This window comes from Pseudophryne corroboree, chromosome 8 (genome assembly GCF_028390025.1).
Source record: "Pseudophryne corroboree isolate aPseCor3 chromosome 8, aPseCor3.hap2, whole genome shotgun sequence".
Lineage (NCBI taxonomy): Eukaryota > Metazoa > Chordata > Amphibia > Anura > Myobatrachidae > Pseudophryne > Pseudophryne corroboree.
This window is the reverse complement of record NC_086451.1, coordinates 99,430,200-99,453,433: the sequence shown is the minus strand read 5'-3', so window position 1 is coordinate 99,453,433 and position 23,234 is coordinate 99,430,200. Positions and strand designations below refer to the sequence as shown.

General features: G+C 47.3%; 1 protein-coding gene across 11 annotated transcripts in view; it reads left to right on the top strand.

Moving 5' to 3' along the window:
* GAPVD1 (GTPase activating protein and VPS9 domains 1) overlaps positions 1–23,234 on the top strand; it is a 279,694-nt gene that overhangs the window by 198,537 nt on the left and 57,923 nt on the right. For 7 of the 11 annotated variants that reach the window (XM_063936821.1, XM_063936820.1, XM_063936826.1 and 4 more), the window contains 6 exons: positions 2,477–2,629; positions 4,774–5,135; positions 12,286–12,373; positions 13,722–13,799; positions 21,522–21,644; positions 22,082–22,211. In XM_063936821.1, coding sequence (XP_063792891.1) covers positions 2,477–2,629; positions 4,774–5,135; positions 12,286–12,373; positions 13,722–13,799; positions 21,522–21,644; positions 22,082–22,211 — 934 coding nt within the window. The remainder of the gene's footprint in view (positions 1–2,476; positions 2,630–4,773; positions 5,136–12,285; positions 12,374–13,721; positions 13,800–21,521; positions 21,645–22,081; positions 22,212–23,234) is intronic. The other 4 variants (XM_063936823.1, XM_063936822.1, XM_063936827.1 and 1 more) reach the window with 1 other exon arrangement.

Below are 23,234 nucleotides of genomic sequence, written 5' to 3'. Positions count from 1 at the left end.
TGTTTACACATCAGACCCCTTTCCCCGAATGCCGGGACACCACGTGACTGCTGTCACCGAGGTCCCTTCAGCCAATCAGGAAGCACTACTTCCTTGCACTCACCTGATTGGCTGTATGCGCGTGTGACCTCAGACAGCGCATCGCACAGCTCCCTCCATTACTTTCAATGGTGGGAACTTTGCCGTCAGCGGTGGGGTTACCCGCGGTCAGCCGCTGACCGCGGGTGACCTCACCGCTGACGGCAAAGTTCCCACCATTGAGTATAATTGAGAGGCTTTACGAGGCGCTGTCTGACAGCTCAGACGTCCAGCCAATCAGCGGAGTGCCAGGACGTTGCGCTCGCTGATTGGCTGAAGGGACCTCGGTGACAGCAGTCACATGGTGTCCCGGCATTCGGAGAAAGGTTCGGGTAAATGCGGTTCGGGTAAATGCGGTTTGTTTTTTTGCCAAGTACGTGGATTTATATCTGGACACTGGATTGAGGTGAGTATAATTTGATTCACGGGTACCCCGGATCGTCGGTTCAGGAGACGTGGCAGTCGGCGGGTCAACATAGGTAAGTATGTGTGTGTCGGCAGGTGTGTAATAAAGTTTTACTCTCAAGGTGTGTGTCTCCTGTTTTTATTTGGGTATTTTTTTCCAGTAGTACTACGGGTACCAGCGGACCCGTTTCCCTCCGCATGCTGGTACTTGTGGTTCTCCAAGTACCAGCTTGCGGGGGAGGCTTGCTGGGACTTGTAGTACTACAGGAAAAAACAATATTCTTTACATTTTCTCAAGGCTATCAGCCTCCCATCCGCAGCCCTTGGATGGGGGGGACAGCCTCGGGCTTCACCCCTGGCCCTTGGGTGGCTAGGGGGGGGGGAACCCCTTGATTGAAGGGGTCCCCACTCCCCCTGGGTACCCCGGCCAGGGGTGACTAGCTGGATATTTAATGCCACGACCGTAGGGCGCTGTATAAAAGTGACCCCCGGCTGTGGCATTATCTGTCCAGCTAGTGGAGCCCGATGCTGGTGTAAAAAATACGGGGGACCCCTACTCTTTTTGTCCCCCGTTTTTTTTTGCACCAGCACCAGGCGCAGAGCCCGGTGCTGGTTTTAAAAATACGGGGGATCCCCTGTCCATTTTCCCCCCGGATTTTTAGAACCAGGACCGGCTCGAAGAGCCCGAGGCTGGTTATGCTTTGGAGGGGGGACCCCACGCCATTTTTTTACGGGATTTTACCATTCCATCTAAAAAAATAATAATTTTAAAAAATATATAAATAATACTTGTGCCTGCCAAAAAGACAAACCAAGTACCTAATCCCTTCTAATATAAATAGATATGCTATTACCAATAAAAAAAACACCAAAAAAAACATGTTTTAAATTTTTTTTATTAGTTTCACCCACCAAAGTGTGGCGGATTGAAAATGACGAATTTACTGTCTAAAAGCACTGTTGTCGAATTTCCAAACTTCAATTGAATATACTTTTGTCGAATTGCCGCATTTGTACCATTGCAGAAAAGTCGAATTTGACAAAAGTCGAATTTGGAAAGTCCGTTTTTTTGACGGAAAGTACTGTATTGCATTGTCGATTTTTTTTGGGGGGGCGAAAAAGTCCAGTTTTTCGACAATTTCGGGAATTCGACCGCAATTGCATATACACCTGTGTCACTAGCTGATGCAGCCAGGTTACTAGCAGCTCATTGGTGAAGTACTGGATTTGTATTTTTCACGGAGACAAAGCCAGAAAACAGTTAATTTGGCTTCAGACGCTCCTTTTAAAATGTATTTCTGGGGTCACAATAATAAAATTATGTTGACTGTATAAAAGTTAGTAATTAAGATAGTTTAATACTGTTGTGGTTATTTGTTTTATTCTATAACCCAAGATTGCCTTTTGTCTCCCATTAAGTATGAGCACCAAGTAAGAGCTCTTTATAGGGGGTTACGTTTTTTTTTTTTTTTTTTTAATTAATAAAATACTAGCTAGCATAACCGATATCAGGGAAAATACCCTTCAGGCTTAGCGAGGCTATCATATATAGAGTTATCAACTACTGATGAGGTATCTATGAGAGCAGGATGTACTAACTGTAAGAGTATTCATTTTGACCATTTTAACATTAAATATGATCATCCACCCCAAGGTTTCAGCCAACCCTGAGTTGCTATGGGAGTAGTTTTAAATACAATTTTGGGAAGCGTTACTTTCCATTTAAACAGACACCATAGATTGCCAGTGTTATTGTAGCAGACGAGCACAAGTAAGGTGTTCTCCGTAAAATGATCCATAATGGACATTTGGTGACTGAAGGAAGGAGATCCCCCTAGCTAGAAAATATCCTATTACTTAAAGCTTTTAACAATGTTCCCTCTCTGATGTTTGGTTACACTGGGGCGTGGTATTTCCATACACAACTGACTATAAGAAAAGATGCTTGCCAAAATTGTTAAACTTGTGTTCTGTTGTTTTTTTTTATTTTTAGTGTTTCAAAAGAGACAGACTGCGGGCGCCGTTCAAACAAAGACATGTAATGTGCCTTGTTTATTTCCAGGCATTCATCATATCACTTCTCCTCCAACCCAGACAGAGTCCTTGTTAGCCATGTTTGATCCCCTAGCTCCAGCACCTAGCGAAGGTAATTGTAGAATAGTCAATTCAATGTTTGTGTGAATATAATATATATATCACTTTTCTCTAGAACAGAGATTTTCAACCTTTTACAACTCGCTGCACACTGAACAAGATCTAAATATTGCCAAGGCACACTCAAATATAATGTTGGTGCATGGTGCAGTTGCATGTCCTAGGATGTCATGTCGCAGCTTCTCCATAGGTAGCGCCTGAGCCACATCTGAGAAAGCCAGAAAAGCCCAACACTGCCCGGGCCCAAAATTACAACTGGCTCTGCAACCACTAAACCCACCAGTATTGTCTGTTCTAGGGCCTCAGTAGCGGCAAAACACTGTCAGGCCTGGCTCTGCTTCTATGGCGGCAGCATACCTGGAGACTGCTCAAGGCACACTAGTGTGCCACGGCACAGTAGTTGAAAAACACTGCTCTAGAAGGACTTCAGTATATAGCTGATGTCATGCAAAGTGCGTTTAGGTATGTGCAGCTTTAACAATGTTCTGTTTAATAGGTGGCTCTTGTTGTGCTGGGATCAGCAAAGGCTTAATTGCAAATTTAAGAGCACTTTCTCAGCAATGCACTTCTGTATGTTTCTGTGTAAAATTTAATTAATTATTATTTTATTTTATTTATAAGGTGCCTATTACATGGTATTAGACAGCAGGTAATTTGTAGCAGAACACCTGCATCTGCTTGTGTCCTATGACCACTAGTTAAGCGCCAAACACTTAAACGTTCTGACTCTGGTCCATAGGCAGTGGCCATTACCAACCAGGCGATGTTGCAGCAGAATGTATGCACATAGGGCAGGGATGGGGAACCTTCGGCCCTCCAGCTGTTGTTGAACTACCCTTCCCAGCATGCCCTGCAACAGTTTTAGCATTGCCAAATAGCAAAACTGTAGCAAGGCATGCTGGTATGTGTAGTTCAACAACAGCTGGAGGGCCAAAGGTTCCCCACCCCTGACATAGGGGGTGATTCAGATCCGGTTGCTGTGCTGCTAATGTTGCTGTCCTGTGATCGGATAGTCACCGCCCAAGGGGGAGTGAATATTCGCCCATGCAACGGTGCGATCGCATGCGGCCAGCTACAAATCCGTTCACAGCTCACTCAGTATGTGCAGTCTGTGCGCAGCCCAGGACTTACTCCTAGAGTGCAATGAGAACAGGCTGCTCGGGGCCGGCGCTGACGTCACATACCCTTCCTGAAAACGCTTGGGCACACTCCCAGTCAGTTGCCACCCACAAACGGCCTCTTCCTGTCCATCACCTTGCGAACGCCGTGCAATCAGAATTTTCGCACCATCCTGTCACTGACCGGCAATGCCCGTTGTTGGCCCACGCGCATGCGCAGTTATTACCTGATCGCGAAAACGCACAGCAATAATCAGGTCTGAATCACCCCCATAAAAAGAAGTAAGCGGTTCCAGGTGCCAGTTGTTGAAGCCTGGGGAAAGTGGTTACAGGTGCAAGTGTAGCAGCCAGGTAGTAGCAGAAAGTACTGGCCCACGATGCAGTGGCAAGTTGGTGACTAGCAGTTACTGACTTAGAGACATGCTCTCAATATTCTAGGAGAGGTGAGGTAAGAGGGGGGGGGGGGGGGGTACAGGGACCCTCCTTAGTGCAGCATGAAATGGTTGAGAATGTTAGGAAAGTATTTTCCAAAAGTGAAGGTGAGCGTAGTCTGTATAATGTGATGGTATTGATCAAGTAGTTTCAGGACATTCGACTTTGAATCAGTAGGATATATCATATCTGATCATGAATATATCAGTTTGAATGCTAAAGGAGTGTATATAGGGCCTAATTCAGATTTGATTGCAGCCGCAAATTTGTTAGAAGTTGGTCAAAACCATGTGCACTGCGGGGAGGCAGATATAACATGTGTAGAGTTAGATTTGAGTGGGGTGTGTTCAAACTGAAATCTAAATTGCAGTGTAAAAATAAAGCAGACAGTATTTACCCTGCACAGAAACAAAATAACCCACCCATATCGAACTCCCTCTGCAAATGTTATATCTGCCCCACCTGCAGTGCACATGGTTTTGCCCAACTGCTAACGAATTTGCTGCTGCGATCAACTCTGAATTACCCCCATAATGCATTTTTACCAACACTGTAGAGCCTCAATTTATTTTGCTTAATTTTTCAGTGGTGCGGCCTAAAGTGCACTATGTTCGACCCTCTCATCCACCTCCTGATCCACCCATTCTGGAAGGAGCCGCAGGCGGGAACGAGGCTCGCCTGCCTACATTTGGCTCCCACATCTTTGTTCCCACGGATTCTGATGCCTACAGGCAGAGGCACTCTTGCCCAGAGAGGTTGGTGCGCAGCCGTAGCTCTGACATCACCACATCCCTAAGGCGGCCAATGAGTGATCCTGGCTGGGCACGAAGAGCAGGAACTGAAGAGAGAGAGATGGCACCAGGAACCATGGCATTAGGAGCGTCTGCAGCTATCCACGCGTCGCAGTCCTCATCCTCTTCTCCCAGCAAGGACTCCTCTAGGGGAGAGGTGTGTTGAACTGTGTATTACTAGCGCTATGTAGAGTGACTGATCTCTACCTGAGAAGGATATACTGATGTGAAGGAAAGTGGGATAGTGGATGATTGTTAAATATCAAAAGATCCCCACACTGTTAATATGTAGTGTGTAGGTGCAGAACCACTGCCTATGCTATCAGGAAGATACGTTTGTCAATTTGGAATGGCAGAAAATGGTGTCGGATGTTAGTGTCCAATAGAACTTGGCCAGAGAACAAACGTTGCCAAATTGGGTGCTTATTTGCACCTTTGCAGGACACGTGCCTATGTATGGACACCTACAGTATTAACATATGGAAGTAATACTTGTTACATAAAGATTCTCCTTAACCTGTTGGTTACACTATTTATTGATGAACGGTTTTACTTCACAAATAAAGAATACAGCCCCAAGAAAGTTAAGATCTTGCTGTAAAATTATAGTTTTGTTTTAAACACTTCCTGTGTGTATTGCTATTGTATTATACAGAAACCTTTCCATTTTTATGTGCTCAAATATTCAATATACATAAGGTGTTCTTATATGTACATACAACATAAGGTGTCAATGTTGCATTGCTGAGAAAGAAGTGCTGTGACTTTCAACAAAGCAAGAAACGCTCCCATGAATGAGCTTTCTTTATCCCTTGTTTCTCTGACGTCCTAAGTGGATGCTGGGGACTCCGTCAGGACCATGGGGATTAGCGGCTCCGCAGGAGACAGGGCACAAAAGTAAAAGCTTTAGGATCAGGTGGTGTGCACTGGCTCCTCCCCCTATGACCCTCCTCCAAGCCTCAGTTAGATTTTTGTGCCCGGCCGAGAAGGGTGCAATCTAGGTGGCTCTCCTAAAGAGCTGCTTAGAGTAAAAGTTTGTTAGGTTTTTTATTTTCAGTGAGTCCTGCTGGCAACAGGCTCACTGCTACGAGGGACTTAGGGGAGAGAAGTGAACTCACCTGCGTGCAGGATGGATTGGCTTCTTAGGCTACTGGACACCATTAGCTCCAGAGGGAGTCGGAACACAGGTCTCACCCTGGGGTTCGTCCCGGAGCCGCGCCGCCGACCCCCCTTGCAGATGCCGAAAAGTGAAGGTCCAGAAACGGCGGCAGAAGACTCTTCAGTCTTCATAAGGTAGCGCACAGCACTGCAGCTGTGCGCCATTGTTGTCAGCACACTTCATAGCAGCGGTCACTGAGGGTGCAGGGCGCTGGGGGGGGGCGCCCTGGGCAGCAATGATAGTACCTTATTCTGGCTAAAAATACATCACATATAGCCCCTGGGGGCTATATGGATGTATTTAACCCCTGCCAGGTCTCAGAAAAACGGGAGAAGAAGCCCGCCGAAAAGGGGGCGGGGCCTATTCTCCTCGGCACACAGCACCATTTTCCCTCACAGAAATGCTGGTGGGAAGGCTCCCAGGCTCTCCCCTGCACTGCACTACAGAAACAGGGTTAAAACAGAGAGGGGGGGCACTTATTTGGCGATATGTATATATATATTAAAATGCTATAAGGGAAAAACACTTATATAAAGGTTGTCCCTGTATAATTATAGCGTTTTTGGTGTGTGCTGGCAAACTCTCCCTCTGTCTCCCCGAAGGGCTAGTGGGGTCCTGTCCTCTATCAGAGCATTCCCTGTGTGTGTGCTGTGTGTCGGTACGTGTGTGTCGACATGTATGAGGACGATGTTGGTGAGGAGGCGGAGCAATTGCCTGAAATGGTGATGTCACTCTCTAGGGAGTCGACACCGGAATGGATGGCTTATTTAAGGAATTACGTGACAACACGCTGCAAGGTCGGTTGACGACATGAGACGGCCGGCAAACAAATTAGTACCTGTCCAGGCGTCTCAAACACCGTCAGGGGCTGTAAAACGCTCATTTACCTCAGTCGGTCGACACAGACACGGACACTGACTCCAGTGTCGACGGTGAAGAAACAAAGGTATTTTCCTTTAGGGCCACACGTTACATGTTAAGGGCAATGAAGGAGGTGTTACATATTTCTGATACTACAAGTACCACAAGAAGGGTATTATGTGGGGTGTGAAAAAACTACCTGTAGTTTTTCCTGAATCAGATAAATTAAAGTGTGTGATGATGCGTGGGTTTCCCCCGATAGAAAATTATTGGCGGTATACCCTTTCCCGCCAGAAGTTAGGGCGCGTTGGGAAACACCCTTTAGGGTGGATAAGGCGCTCACACGCTTATCAAAACAAGTGGCGGTACCGTCTCCAGATAGGGCCGCCCTCAAGGAGCCAGCTGAGAGGCTGGAAAATATCCTAAAAAGGTATATACACACATACTGGTGTTATACTGCGACCAGCGATCGCCTCAGCCTGGATGTGCAGCGCTGGGGTGGCTTGGTCGGATTCCCTGACTGAAAATATTGATACCCTTGACAGGGACAGTATTTTATTGACTATAGAGCATTTAAAGGATGCATTTCTATATATGCGAGATGCACAGAGGGATATTTGCACTCTGGCATCAAGAGTAAGTGCGATTTCCATATCTGCCAGAAGATGTTTATGGACACGACAGTGGTCAGGTGATGCAGATTCCAAACGGCACATGGAAGTATTGCCGTATAAAGGGGAGGAGTTATTTGGGGTCGGTCCATCGGACCTGGTGGCCTCGGCAACAGCTGGAAAATCCACCTTTTTTACCCCAAATCACATCTCAGCAGAAAAAGACACCGTCTTTTCAGCCTCAGTCCTTTAGTCCCCATAAGGGCAAGCGGGCAAAAGGCCAGTCATATCTGCCCAGGGATAGAGGAAAGGGAAGAAGACTGCAGCAGGCAGCCCATTCCCAGGAACAGAAGCCCTCCACAGCTTCTGCCAAGTCCTCAGCATGACGCTGGGGCCGTACAAGCAGACTCAAGTGCGGTGGGGGGTCGTCTCAAGAGTTTCAGCGCGTAGTGGGCTCACTCGCAAGTGGACCCCTGGATCCTACAAGTAGTATCCCAGGGGTACAGACTGGAAATTCGAGACGTCTCCCCCTCGCAGGTTCCTGATGTCTGCTTTACCAACGTCTTCCTCCGACAGGGAGGCAGTATTGGAAACAATTCACAAGCTGTATTCCCAGCAGGTGATAATCAAAGTACCCCTCCTACAACAAGGAAAGGGGTATTATTCCACACTATATTGTGGTACTGAAGCCAGACGGCTCGGTGAGACCTATTCTAAATGGGAAATCTTTGAACACTTACATACAAAGGTTCAAATCAAGATGGAGTCACTCAGAGCAGTGATAGCGAACCAGGAAGAAGGGGACTATATGGTGTCCCTGGACATCAAGGATGCTTACCTCCATGTCCCAAATTGCCCTTCTCACCAAGGGTACCTCAGGTTCGTGGTACGGAACTGTCACTATCCGTTTCAGACGCTGCCGTTTGGATTGTCCACGGCACCCCGGGTCTTTACCAAAGTAATGGCCGAAATGATGATTCTTCTTCAAAGAAAAGGCGTCTTAATTATCCCTTACTTGGACGATCTCCTGATAAGGGCAAGGTCCAGAGAACAGTTGGAAGTCGGAGTAGCACTATCTCAAGTAGTTCTACGACAGCACGGGTGGATTCTAAATATCCAAAATCGCAGCCGTTTCCGACGACACGTCTGCTGTTCCTAGGGATGGTTCTGGACACAGTCCAGAAAAAGGTGTTTCTCCCGGAGGAGAAAGCCAGGGAGTTATCCGAGCTAGTCAGGAACCTCCTAAAACCAGGAAAAGTGTCAGTGCATCATTGCACAAGAGTCCTGGGAAAAATGGTGGCTTATTACGAAGCGATTCCATTCGGCAGATTCCACGCAAGAACTTTTCAGTGGGATCTGCTGGACAAATGGTCCGGATCGCATTTTCAGATGCATCAGCGGATAACCCTATCTCCAAGGACAAGGGTGTCTCTCCTGTGGTGGTTACAGAGTGCTCATCTTCTAGAGGGCCGCAGATTTGGCATTCAGGATTGGATGCTGGTGACCACGGAGGCCAGCCTGAGAGGCTGGGGAGCAGTCACACAGGGAAAAAATTTCCAGGGAGTGTGATCAAGTCTGGAGATTTTTCTCCACATAAATATACTGGAGCTAAGGGCAATTTACAATGCTCTAAGCTTAGCAAGACCTCTGCTTCAAGGTCAGCCGGTATTGATCCAGTGGGACAACATCACGGCAGTCGCCCACGTAAACAGACATGGCGGCACAAGAAGCAGGAGGGCAATGGCAGAAACTGCAAGGATTTTTCGCTGGGCGGAAAATCATGTGATAGCACTGTCAGCAGTGTTCATTCCGGGAGTGGACAACTGGGAAGCAGACTTCCTCAGCAGGCACAACCTCCACCCGGGAGAGTGGGGACTTCATCGGGAAGTCTTCCACATGATTGTGAACCGTTGGAAAAGACCAAAGGTGGACATGATGGCGTCCCGCCTGAACAAAAAACTGGACAAGTATTGCGCCAGGTCAAAAGACCCTCAGGCAATAGCTGTGGACGTTCTGGTAACACCGTGGGTGTACCAGTCGGTGTATGTCTTCCCTCCTCTACTTCTCATACCCAAGGTATTGAGAATTATAAGACGTAGAGGAGTAAGAACTATACTTGTGGCTCCGGATTGGCCAAGAAGGACTTGGTACCCGGAACTTCAAGAGATGCTCACAGAGGACTCATGGCCTCTGCCGCTAAGAAGGGACTTGCTTCAGCAAGTACCATGTCTGTTCCAAGACTTACCGCGGCTGCGTTTGACGGCATGGCGGTTGAACGCCGGATCCTAAGGGAAAAAGGCATTCCGGAAGAGGTCATTCCTACCCTGGTCAAAGCCAGGAAGGAGGTGACCGCACAACATTATCACCACATGTGGCGAAAATATGTTGCGTGGTGTGAGGCCAGGAAGGCCCCATGAAGAAATTTCAACTCGGTCGTTTCCTGCATTTCCTGCAAACAGGAGTGTCTATGGGCCTCAAATTGGGGTCCATTAAGGTTCAAATTTCGGCCCTGTCGATTTTCTTCCAGAAAGAATTGGCTTCAGTTCCTGAAGTCCAGAAGTTTGTCAAGGGAGTACTGCATATACAACCCCCTTTTGTGCCTCCAGTGGCACTGTGGGATCTCAACGTAGTTCTGGGATTCCTAAAATCACATTGGTTTAAACCGCTCAAATCTGTGGATTTGAAATATCTCACAGGGAAAGTGACCATGCTGTTGGCCCTGGCCTCGGCCAGGCGAGTGTCAGAATTGGCGGCGTTTGTCTCAAAAAAGCCCATATCTGATTGTCCATTCGGACAGGGCAGAGCTGCGGACTCATCCCCAGTTTCTCCCTAAGGTGGTGTCAGTGTTTCACCCGAACCAGCTTATTGTGGTACCTGCGGCTACTAGGGACTTGGAGGACTCCAAGTTGCTAGATGTTGTCAGGGCCCTGAAAATATAGTTTCCAGGACGGCTGGAGTCAGGAAAACTGACTTGCTGTTATCCTGTATGCACCCAACAAACTGGGTGCTCTTGCTTCTAAGCAGACGATTGCTAGTTGGATGTGTAGTACAATTCAGCTTGCACATTCTGTGGCAGGCCTGCCACAGCCAAAATATGTAAATGCCCATTCCACAAGGAAGGTGGGCTCATCTTGGGCGGCTGCCCGAGGGGTCTCGGCTTTACAACTTTGCCGAGCTGATACTTGGTCAGGGGCACACCCTGACTGAGGAGGACCTGGAGTTCTCTCATTCGGTGCTGCAGAGTCATCCGCACTCTCCCGCCCGTTTGGGAGCTTTGGTATAATCCCCATGGTCCTGACGGAGTCCCCAGCATCCACTTAGGACGTCAGAGAAAATAAGAATTTACTTACCGATCATTCTATTTCTCGTAGTCCGTAGTGGATGCTGGGCGCCCATCCCAAGTGCGGATTGTCTGCAATACTTGTACATAGTTATTGTTACAAAAATCGGGTTATTCTTGTTGTGAGCCATCTTTTCAGAGGCTCCGCTGTTATCATGCTGTTAACTGGGTTCAGATCACAGGTTGTACAGTGTGATTGGTGTGGCTGGTATGAGTCTTACCCGGGATTCAAAATCCTTCCTTATTGTGTACGCTCGTCCGGGCACAGTATCCTAACTGAGGCTTGGAGGAGGGTCATAGGGGGAGGAGCCAGTGCACACCACCTGATCCTAAAGCTTTTACTTTTGTGCCCTGTCTCCTGCGGAGCCGCTAATCCCCATGGTCCTGACGGAGTCCCCAGCATCCACTACGGACTACGAGAAATAGAATTATCGGTAAGTAAATTCTTATTTTTAATTTAATTCCTACAGAGCCATGTTTTATTTTATGTGGGTATTCAAGTGGATGCACCCGTGATTCTAACTACGACATTAGTACCCCTTTCACACTGCCATAAATATACCGGGTTATTGCACATGAACGTGCAGCAACTCAGGATATCGTGCAGTATGAAAGCCGAGAGAACCGGCAATTCAACCTGGGTAGCGAGCACGTTTGAAAACAGGTTCAACCCAGCTCACAGTGCAGTGCAGTGTGAATGGGTAAGTTGGGTCGATTTTGACACTGCACCCATTCATTACATGGGAAGAGACTGCGCTTGGAGATCATCTCCTCTCCAAGCACCGCCTTGGGACACGTCGGCAGTGACGTCACTTCAAATCTATGCACCTGCCTTTAGAACCGTGTGTATTTACTGAAACGTGGTTGTCCTCCTAAAACAGAACTTTTTTAATGACCCTCTGTGAGTTTGACATCCATGGACATCCATGTGTGGTCATCTGATGTCTCTTCCACTTTTCTCCCATCTCTAAATGTCTGATAAGAAAGTAAAGTACTTCTATATAAAGTAGAGAAGGTGCGTAAGAATAATTAGAGGTAGAGGACAACATTTTTAGAAGGCAAATACAGGAAAAGTTCTTATATAAACAAAACGAGAACAATTGTGATGCAGTTAAACTGTATGAGGGTTTCTTTGCTTGTATTGCCATAAATACTTTATTCTTTTCTTACTAACTGTAGAAAATTTATTTGGAAAATCTTTAAAAATGTGGTTTGTTTGCTTTTAATTTCAATGAAAGAAAATTGTGGGGGGAAAACACATCTTGTATAATTTTGATTCTTGTGTGTGAATATTGTCTAGAAGCAATGAAAGTCTAATAATTTCTACCTTTTTTAGCTAGAAGACAAGAAAGACAGTGATGATGAGCGCTCGGACCGTAACAGACCATGGTGGCGGAAACGGTTTGTCTCTGCAATGCCAAAAGGTAATATTGCCGTAAATCCGCACCCTACAGGCATGCAGTACTGCAACATAAGTTTTCATTTATTATCTATTTGTTATATAATTGTTGGTCTTCTATGATGGTGGTAGGCAGCTTGTGGGTCTCTCGTTGTAGGAAGTAGTGTCATCATACATTTCGAAATCCTGCCATCCTGAAACTTGTGGTTCTTAAAATGTTATGATTGCCCATGCTTTTTTGTGAACTTAATTCCACAAATATTAAATTTTTGGGGTTGAAGTGTCAAGCAGTGAAGTGGAACAGTTGAGAAGTTGCCTGCAGCATCCAACCGTCTTTGAGGTAGCATTTATCAAGCACATTCTGTAAAATCATAGGTGGAAGCTGATTAGTTGCTACAGGCAATTTCTCCAATCTGTACTTACAGCTTCATACAGTACGTCAACACCAAAGTTTCCCACAGTACTTAAATGTCGGTCTTAAAACAAATTCTATTAAACAGCTGTCAGGTCAAAGAGCACACTGTGGTGTGTATGTGTAGGTGATGTAATATATACTGCCCCTGTGTATTCCGTGACTAACCTATGATTACTATTTACATATTGGGAGGGAAATTCAATATTCCAACTTAGCAGATCCCCATGAAAGGCTCCCGGTGAGGCAACGCAAACTGGTAGTGATGGGGTACAGTATACAAGGTGATATGTGCCTTTTAAGAGATCTTGAAGTTGGGGGCATGATACAGATTGGTAGCAGGTTAATTCAGACCAGGGGTGGGGAACCGGCAACACTCCAGCTGTTGTTGAACTACACATCCCAACATGCCCTGCAACACTTTTAACATGTCCAAATAGCAGAACTGTAGCAAGGCTTGCTGCTATGTGTAGTTCAACAACGGCTGGAGGGCCAAAGGTTCCCCACCCCTGATTTAGACAGTAGTCCTGAAGATCAACAAGACTGCTTGTTTTACAGATCTCATGGGAGCATTGGTGGACTAATAGTTAATGCAGTGCTTTTTCAGATTCAGTCCACAGGCGATATGAATAGTGCATCTTTTCCATATCTCCTTGCTGGGGCACAGGTGTATTCATTACTGGCTGATACATATCCACAGATGGTTCTAATTATTTCACTTGTGATTCTGTGGGGAAACCTGGAACACATGTACTGTTAGTGTGTCCCGAGGACTGGATTTGGGAAGCACTGCTCTAGTGAAACTACTTTGATACAGTCACCTGGGACACCTAAGCACAGGTCTGATATTAGACAGGCAAACGAACCTAATCATGCTTCTGACTTACTCACTGTGAAGCTACACAAGTGAATAGTAATAGAATTGTATTAGCCTTCTAATTCAGTGGCTTTTTCTTCCCAGCTCCTATTCCCTTCAGGAAAAGGGAAAAGCAGGACAAAGAGAAGGATGAGCTGGGACAAGACAGGTTCTTGATGCCAGGTACAGATTCCGTTTCTGAATGCTATGAACGTTTAGACTCGCTGGCAATCTCTGGCTAAGCCTCCCCATGCAAAGCACAGAGATGCCTATTTAACAAGGAGTGGCACCACAGTTCTTCTTTCACAGTCAACATCTTCTGGAAGGCTATAAGCAGCAGATAATGACAGGGGAAACAAAAGTATTATTTACGTGTAAAATATATTTCTCTGACGTCCTAGTGGATGCTGGGTACTCCGTAAGGACCATGGAGAATAGACGGGCTCCGCAGGAGACTGGGCACTTCTTTAAAGAAAAGATTAGGTACTACATCTGGTGTGCACTGGCTCCTCCCTCTATGCCCCTCCTCCAGACCTCAGTTAGAATCTGTGCCCGGCCTGAGCTGGATGCACTTAGTGGGCTCTCCTGAGTTCACTAAAAAGAAAAGTATTTGTTAGGTTTTTTATTTTCAGTGAGATCTGCTGGCAACAGACTCACTGCTACGTGGGACTTAGGGGAGAGAAGCAAACCTACCTGCTTGCAGCTAGCTTGTGCTTCTAGGCTACTGGACACCATTCGCTCCAGAGGGATCGAACACAGGGCCCGACCTCGATCGTCCGTTCCCAGAGCCGCGCCGCCGTCCCCCTTGCAGAGCCAGAAGACGGAAGAAACCGGAGGAAATCGGCGGCTGAAGACTTCGGTCTTCAATAAGGTAGCGCACAGCACTGCAGCTGTGCGCCATTGCTCCCACAGCACACCACATGCTCCGGTCACTGGTGGGTGCAGGGCGCTGGGGGGGGGGGGGGGGGGGGCGCCCTGGGCTGCAATTAATATACCTTTTGGCAATAAAAAGCACATAATACAGTGTTTAACACTGTATATGTGCAGAAACCCCCGCCATTAACGTTATAAAAAGCGGGAGAAGCCCGCCGTTGAATGGGCGGGGCTATCTCCCTCAGCACAGCCAGCGCCATTTTCTCTTCACAGCTCCGCTGGAAGGACGCTCCCCAGGCTCTCCCCTGCAGTATACACTACAGAAAGGGTAAAAAAGAGAGGGGGGGGCACATAAATTTAGGCGCAAATTGTGATATAAGCAGCTATAGGGGGAAAATTCACTTTGTGTATAGTGTCTATCCCTCTGTTATATAGCGCTCTGGTGTGTGCTGGCATACTCTCTCTCTGTTTCCCCAAAGGACTTTGTGGGGTCCTGTCCTCAGTCAGAGCATTCCCTGTGCGCGTGTGCGGTGTGTCGGTACGGCTGTGTCGACATGTTTGATGAGGACGCTTACATGGAGGCGGAGCAGGTGCCGATAAGTGTGATGTCGCCCCCTGCGGGGCCGACACCTGAGTGGATGGATATGTGGAAGGTATTAACCGACAGTGTCAACTCCTTGCATAAAAGGTTCGATGACGCAGCTCTGGGATAGCCGGCATCTCAGCCCGCGCCTGCCCAGGCATCTCAGAGGCCGTCAGGGGCTCATAAACGCCCGCTACCTCAGATGGCAGACACGGATGTCAACACGGAGTCTGACTCCAGTGTCGACGAGGATGAGACAAATATACAATCCACTAGGGCCATCCGATGCATGATTACGGCAATGAAAAATGTGTTGCACATTTCTGACATTAACCCGGTTACCACAAAAAAGGGTATTATGTTTGGGGAGAAAAAGCAGCCAGTGACTTTTCCCCCATCTGATGAGTTAAATGAATTGTGTGAAGAAGCGTGGGGTTCCCCAGATAAGAAACTAGTAATTTCTAAGCGGTTACTAATGGCGTACCCTTTCCCGCCAACGGATAGGTTACGCTGGGAGACATCCCCTAAGGTGGACAAGGCGCTCACACGCTTATCAAAAAAGGTGGCACTGCCGTCTCAGGATACGGCCGCCTTAAAGGAGCCTGCAGATAGAAAGCAGGAGGCTATCCTGAAGTCTGTGTATACACACTCAGGTACTATACTGAGACCTGCTATTGCTTCAGCATGGATGTGTAGTGCTGCAGCAGCGTGGTCTGATTCCCTGTCTGATAACATTGATTCCCTTGACAGGGACACTATATTGCTAACCATAGAGCATATTAAAGACGTAGTCTTATATATGAGAGATGCACAGAGGGACATTTGCCGGCTGGCATCTAGAATTAATGCAATGTCCATTTCTGCCAGGAGAGTATTATGAACTCGGCAGTGGACAGGTGATGCTGATTCTAAAAGGCACATAGAAATTTTGCCTTATAAGGGTGAGGAATTGTTTGGGGACGGTCTTTCGGACCTCGTATCCACAGCAACAGCTGGGAAGTCGACTTTTTTAACTCAGGTTCCCTCACAGCCTAAGAAAGCACCGTATTATCAAGTACAGTCATTTCGGCCTCAGAAAGGCAAGCGGGTTAGAGGCGCGTCCTTTCTGCCCAGAGGCAGGGGTAGAGGGAAAAAGCTGCACCATACAGCCAGTTCCCAAGAACAAAAATCCTCCCCTGCTTCCACTAAGTCCACCGCATGACGCTGGGGCTCCACATGTGGAGCCAGGTGCGGTGGGGGCCCGTCTCCGGAACTTCAGCGACCAGTGGGTTCGCTCACAGGTGGATCTCTGGGTTCTACAAGTGGTATCTCAGGGATACAAGCTGGAGTTCGAGATGTCTCCCCCTCGCCGTTACCTCAAATCAGCCTTGCCAGCTACTCCCCAAGACAGGGAGGTAGTACTGGCGTCAATTCACAAGCTGTACCTCCAGCAGGTGATAATCAAAGTTCCCCTCCTTCAACAGGGACGGGGTTACTATTCCACAATGTTTGTGGTACCGAAACCAGACGGTTCGGTGAGACCCATTCTAAATTTGAAATCCTTGAACACTTATATAAGGAAGTTCAAGTTCAAAATGGAATCGCTCAGGGCGGTTATTGCAAGCCTGGAAGAGGGGGATTACATGATATCACTGGACATCAAGGATGCTTACCTACATGTCCCCATTTACCCACCTCACCAGGTGTACCTCCGTTTTGTGGTACAGGACTGCCATTACCAATTCCAGACGTTGCCGTTTGGTCTGTCCACGGCACTGAGGGTATTTACCAAAGTAATGGCCGAAATGATGATACTCCTTCGGAAGAAGGGAGTTATAATTATCCTGTACTTGGACGATCTCCTTATAAAGGCGAGGTCCAGGGAGCAGTTGTTGGTCGCAGTAGCACTATCTCATGAAGTGCTACAACAGCACGGCTGGATTCTGAATATCCCAAAGTCGCAGCTGGTTCCTACGACGCGTCTGCTGTTCCTGGGTATGATTCTGGACACAGAACAGAAGAAGGTGTTTCTCCCGGAGGAGAAGGCCAAGGAGTTGTCATCTCTGGTCAGAGACCTCCTAAAACCAAAACAGGTGTCGGTGCATCACTGCACGCGAGTCCTGGGAAAGATGGTAGCTTCTTACGAGGCAATTCCATTCGGCAGGTTCCATGCAAGGATCTTTCAGTGGGATCTGTTAGACAAGTGGTCCGGATCGCATCTTCAGATGCATCGGCTGATCACCCCATCCCCGAGGGCCATGGTGTCTCTGCTGTGGTGGCTGCAGAGTGCTCATCTTCTCGAGGGCCGCAGATTCGGCATACAGGACTGGGTCCTGGTGACCACGGATGCAAGCCTCCGAGGTTGGGGGGCAGTCACTCACGGAAGAAACTTCCAAGGACAATGGTCGAGTCAGGAGGCTTCCCTACACATAAATATTCTGGAACTAAGGGCCATTTACAATGCCCTAAGTCGGGCAAAACCCCTGCTTCAAAACCAGCCGGTGCTGATTCAGTCAGACAACATCACGGCGGTCGCCCATGTAAACCGACAGGGCGGCACAAGAAGCAGGATGGCGATGGCAGAAGCCACAAGGATTCTCCGATGGGTGGAAAATCACGTGATAGCACTGTCAGCAGTGTTCATTCCGGGAGTGGACAACTGGGAAGCAGACTTCCTCAGCAGGCACGACCTCCACCCGGGAGAGTGGGGACTTCATCCAGAAGTCTTCCAGCTGATTGTAAATCGTTGGGAAAGGCCACAGGTGGACATGATGGCGTCCCGCCTCAACAAAAAGCTAAAAAGATATTGCGCCAGGTCAAGGGACCCTCAGGCGATAGCTGTGGACGCTCTAGTGACACCGTGGGTGTACCAGTCGGTTTATGTGTTCCCTCCTCTTCCTCTCATACCAAAGGTACTGAGGATATTAAGAAAGAGAGGAGTAAGAACTATACTCATCGTTCCGGATTGGCCAAGAAGGACTTGGTACCCGGAACTACACGAAATGATCTCAGACAGGACCTGCTACAGCAGGGGCCCTGTCTGTTCCAAGACTTACCGCGGCTGCGTTTGACGGCATGGCGGTTGAACGCCGGATCCTGAAGGAAAAGGGCATTCCGGTTGAAGTCATTCCTACGCTGATAAAAGCTAGGAAGGATGTGACAGCAAAACATTATCACCGCATATGGCGAAAATATGTTGCTTGGTGTGAGGCTATGAAGGCCCCAACAGAAGAATTTCAGCTGGGTCGATTTCTGCACTTCCTACAGTCAGGAGTGACTATGGGCCTAAAATTGGGATCCATTAAAGTCCAGATTTCGGCCCTGTCTATTTTCTTTCAAAAAGAACTGGCTTCATTGCTTGAAGTTCAGACGTTTGTTAAGGGAATGCTGCATATTCAGCCTCCTTTTGTGCCTCCAGGGGCACCTTGGGATCTCAACGTTGTGTTGGATTTCCTAAAATCAAATTGGTTTGAGCCACTTCAGACCGTGGAGTTGAAGTATCTCACATGGAAAGTGGTCATGCTTTTGGCCTTGGCTTCGGCTAGGCGTGTGTCAGAATTGGCGGCTTTGTCATGTAAAAGCCCCTATCTGATCTTCCATATGGACAGGGCAGAATTGAGGACTCGTCCCCAATTTCTCCCTAAGGTGGTATCAGCGTTTTATTTGAACCAACCTATTGTGGTGCCTGCGGCTACTCGGGACTTGGAGGCTTCCAAGTTGCTGGATGTAGTCCGGGCCCTAAAAATCTATGTTTCCAGGACGGCTAGAGTCAGAAAAACTGACTCGCTGTTTATCCTGCATGCACTCAACAAGCTGGGTGCTCCTCTGCTTCTAAGCAGACTATTGCTCGCTGGATCTGTAGCACGATTCATCTTGCACATTCAGCGGCTGGACTGCCGCATCCTAAATCAGTCAAAGCCCATTCCACGAGGAAGGTGGGCTCTTCTTGGGCGGCTGCCCGAGGGGTCTCGGCTTTACAACTTTGCCGAGCTGCTACCTGGTCGGGATCAAACACGTTTGCAAAACTCTACAAGTTTGATACCCTGGCTGAGGAGGACCTTGAGTTTGCTCATTCGGTGCTGCAGAGTCATCCGCACTCTCCCACCCGTTTGGGAGCTTTGGTATAATCCCCATGGTCCTTACGGAGTACCCAGCATCCACTAGGACGTCAGAGAAAATAAGATTTTACTCACCGGTAAATCTATTTCTCGTAGTCCGTAGTGGATGCTGGGAGCCCGTCCCAAGTGCGGAATTCTGCAATACTTGTATATAGTTATTGCTTAACTATAGGGTTTTTTTGTTCTGAGCCATCATTTTAATGAGGCTCAGTTGTTGTTCATACTGTTAACTGGGTATAGTTATCACGAGTTGTACGGTGTGATTGGTGTGGCTGGTATGAGTCTTACCCTGGATTCTAAATCCTTTCCTTGTAATGTCAGCTCTTCCGGGCACAGTTTCCCTAACTGAGGTCTGGAGGAGGGGCATAGAGGGAGGAGCCAGTGCACACCAGATGTAGTACCTAATCTTTTTTTTTAAAGAAGTGCCCAGTCTCCTGCGGAGCCCGTCTATTCCCCATGGTCCTTACGGAGTACCCAGCATCCACTACGGACTACGAGAAATAGATTTACCGGTGAGTAAAATCTTATTTTTAAATACTTCATTTCTACCGCACATGCATGTACAGGATAGCTTGGTCATGCATGACACAAATACCCCAGCACCGGCTCGGCGATGCAGTAGGTTCAGCTTCGGTAATATTTTGTTGGGAGAGTGACAGCTTCCAAGATAAGGTGGGTGACACCATAGTAGCGCCTCATGCCCTCTTGCAATACACTGATACTGCCCAAAAAGAACTAATACAAGAACAGAATAATGCAGTACCGTAACTAGACATACATTTTGGTCCCCCCACCCCACCCCCTAGTGTGTGCCGAAGGCGTGCAGCAAAAATATAGTGGTGTAGCTTTATGGAGAAGGGGCATGGCCACAGAATATCGTCAATTCACATTACACCCCACAGTAGTGTCCGTTATTCACATTACACCACACAGTAGTGCGCCTTATACACATTACATCACAGAATAGAGCCCCTTATACACGTTATGCCACCTAGAGCCCCTCATACACGTTATGCCAGCTAGAGCCCCTCATACATGTTACGGCAGGTACAGACCCTATATTTTGTGTGTGTGTATTGGGTGTAAGCGTGTGGTGATACCTGGTCACTGGCTGGGCAGGACACTGGGATTGCTTGGTTGGGAGCCAGTGGTTAGGGCCATAGAGATCCGGTGGCGACATTGGCTGCAAAAACAGTCCCCGACTAAGGAGGAGACGTCACTATCTAAAGCACGCCGCCGGAAATGTACCATAGATCAGATAGCCACTGATACGTTCTTATTACAGGAGAGAAGGGAGTGGTACCAGAGCTCACGAGGTAGACAATGTGCCCCGCGCTGCCTACAATATCTACGGCACAGGCACATACACCGACGGCCACTCGGTGAGATTGCGAAACGGGGCGTCCACACTCAAAGGCACTGTTAGCACACACCTAGTTATGGTCCAGCTCGTAGCGTGACACTGTGCCCGCTCACCCCGCTGCCAGCATTCCGGCTGTCGGAATCCTGGCGCAGGGATCCCGACAGCCGGCCATTCGTAGTACACCCCCTTTTGCACCACCCGCTGTGCTGGGCTGTTTCTGCTGCTGCTTCGGTGTGAGACACTGAACTGGATCATGGAATGCTTCTTCCTCCACACTGCCCGCCCTCCTAAAACGCTTTGGCTCCTCACTGTGTAGTGCACTGTGGGAGTCAGCTGGGGCTGGGAGAGACGTTATCGCTTCTCTCTCAAGTCTCTGGAGACAGTGCAGGGGGGGTCGGAGGCAGAGCATCTGATCCTGGCAGTCAGAAGACGAAGCTGGCGGCGGCACTACCTTGCTGCAACTTGACTGTATAGCGGGTGCGTTCAGCAGCAGAGGAGCTGAGCGCACACCACATGAAGGGCAGCGCTACAGCAACAGAAGACGTCCGTGTAGGTGGTGCTGCCAGATGGTGCGCCCACAGTGCATATGCGCTCGGGGCAAGGCGCCACTGGCACACTGGTAGCAACAGCGCTGGAATAATGTGTAACTGTAGAATTCAGTGAAGCTAAGCCAGGGGAGGATGAATGGGTAGAAGACGATACAAAAAGTAACAGAATGATACTTCCCTTAATAATTGAAAATTGGTGGATACTGCACTGTAAATACGCTTATTAACCAATGCATATAGTATATTGAACCATGGTTTTCTGTAAAATCCATGGTTCAGTAGACTGTGTGCATCAGTTTGATGAGTTGATTATTTTCTATCTATTCCCCCTCCCCTGGCTTAGCACCTACAATGCAAACTATGTTTACCCAGCATACATTCTAGAAAACCTGTTACCACCACACATGGATAAAGACGGAAATCTGATTTGTGATCTTTTAGATGATGCAGCATCAAGACTCGGCTCCCATTCTCAGGCAGCAGAGGACATTCTGGATAAGTACAGGAACGCCATGAAGAGAACAAGCCCAAATGATGGCACTTCCGGGGCATATGAGGCTGCAGGTAAGAAAAACTCATTTATTGAAGATAAGCCTTCGTCTGGTATCACTTTTGTTTAGGGATTATAGCGGAATGTTTTGTTAGGTCATTCGTAATTTGTACACAATAAGAATGTTTATTTCTTTAATTACAATTTATAAGATTATAAGGAGACACATTGAACACTAATTGTGCTTGAGTGGTTCAAATAATGTAATTATTGAAATGTATCGGCAATTATGGAAAAAGGAAGGCTTTTTAGTTGAGCTTTTTTTTTTTTAATGTTAACGCTTTGGTTCAATTTCCATCACTATGCGTTTTTGTGTGTGTTTTATTTATTATTTCTGTATCAACCATACTTGAAATTAGAGTAATTGTCTAGGAGTAACTCTTCTTGTTTCCATCTCCCTTCATTACTACCTCTGTATCAGTCTTGTGACCCTTGCAATTCTTTGTTGTAGATGTGGTTGGTGATGGAGAAAGCCTCCATGATTCTCCTAGGGATGAAGCATTACAGCATATGACCTCGGATGACCTCCCAGATTCCGCCAGTCAGACAGCTCATCCCCAAGACTCTGCCTTCTCTTACAGGTATTTGAAACCTGTTCATTTTCTTACGTACAAGTTATTGCACTCATTCTGCCTGTTCACTTTTTCGTTATCCGAATTTCATTAGAGAGGGTATGTACTGTATAATCCCCATTTTTTTTGTTTTGTTTTATTTGTGTATTCTCTATTTAATTCTTAGCTCTTAATGAGACTCGAGTGCTTATTATGTTCAGTCAGTGTCTATGTTAGTGAGTAAGTGAGTAGCTGATGTTCAACATGCTTTTTCTGAACATAGCTGGAAGCTGGAGATAAAATGAATCAGAAAAGAGATTTTGGTGGATTTCAATTGTTTTGGGCATCTGTTTTTCCAGTCTATATGGGACTGTTTAGATGCCCAAACAATTGTCAGAATTCAGTTGTGTTTGGGCACCCATGCATATTGCGCATGTCACGACCATACAGACAGTGTTTAGTGTTCAGGAGGCTGTGAGAAAAGATGGGGGAAATTCAATAGTTTTTTTTCGTGGCTGCCACTAGATGGCACTCGAAAGCAGCAATTCAATTATTCTGTCGTTTCGGCGCCTATAGCCACGGAAGACTGTGACTGAGGGGGTCCCGAATGGCAAAACAATTGAATTGCTGCCTTTGGGCGCCATCTAGTGGCGGCAGCGAAAAAATACAATTTAATTCCACCCTTTTATATCAAATTGACATTACAGTTAACTTTTAATTTATTATTATTTATATGTGTATTTAAGTTGACTGTATTTTATATTTTTATCTCTGAATTTAATGGTTTACTGGGGGGGGGGGTTTCTGTTAGTTTTGTGCTTTTGAAAATAAAACTACTAGTGCTTTCAGAATACTCCCATTAAAAGCACCTTTCTGCAGCGGGGCACACTGTGTTCCACAGGGAGTACATCAGGGTGTAGAGTTGGTTCTTGATACAGAGGCACCAATAGGCTAAAGCTTTGACTGTTCCCAGGATGCATTGCATGGCCTCTTCTATAACCCTGCCTCCGGACACTGGAGCTCAGTTTGTAAGTTGGTGCCTGCAGAGCAGGT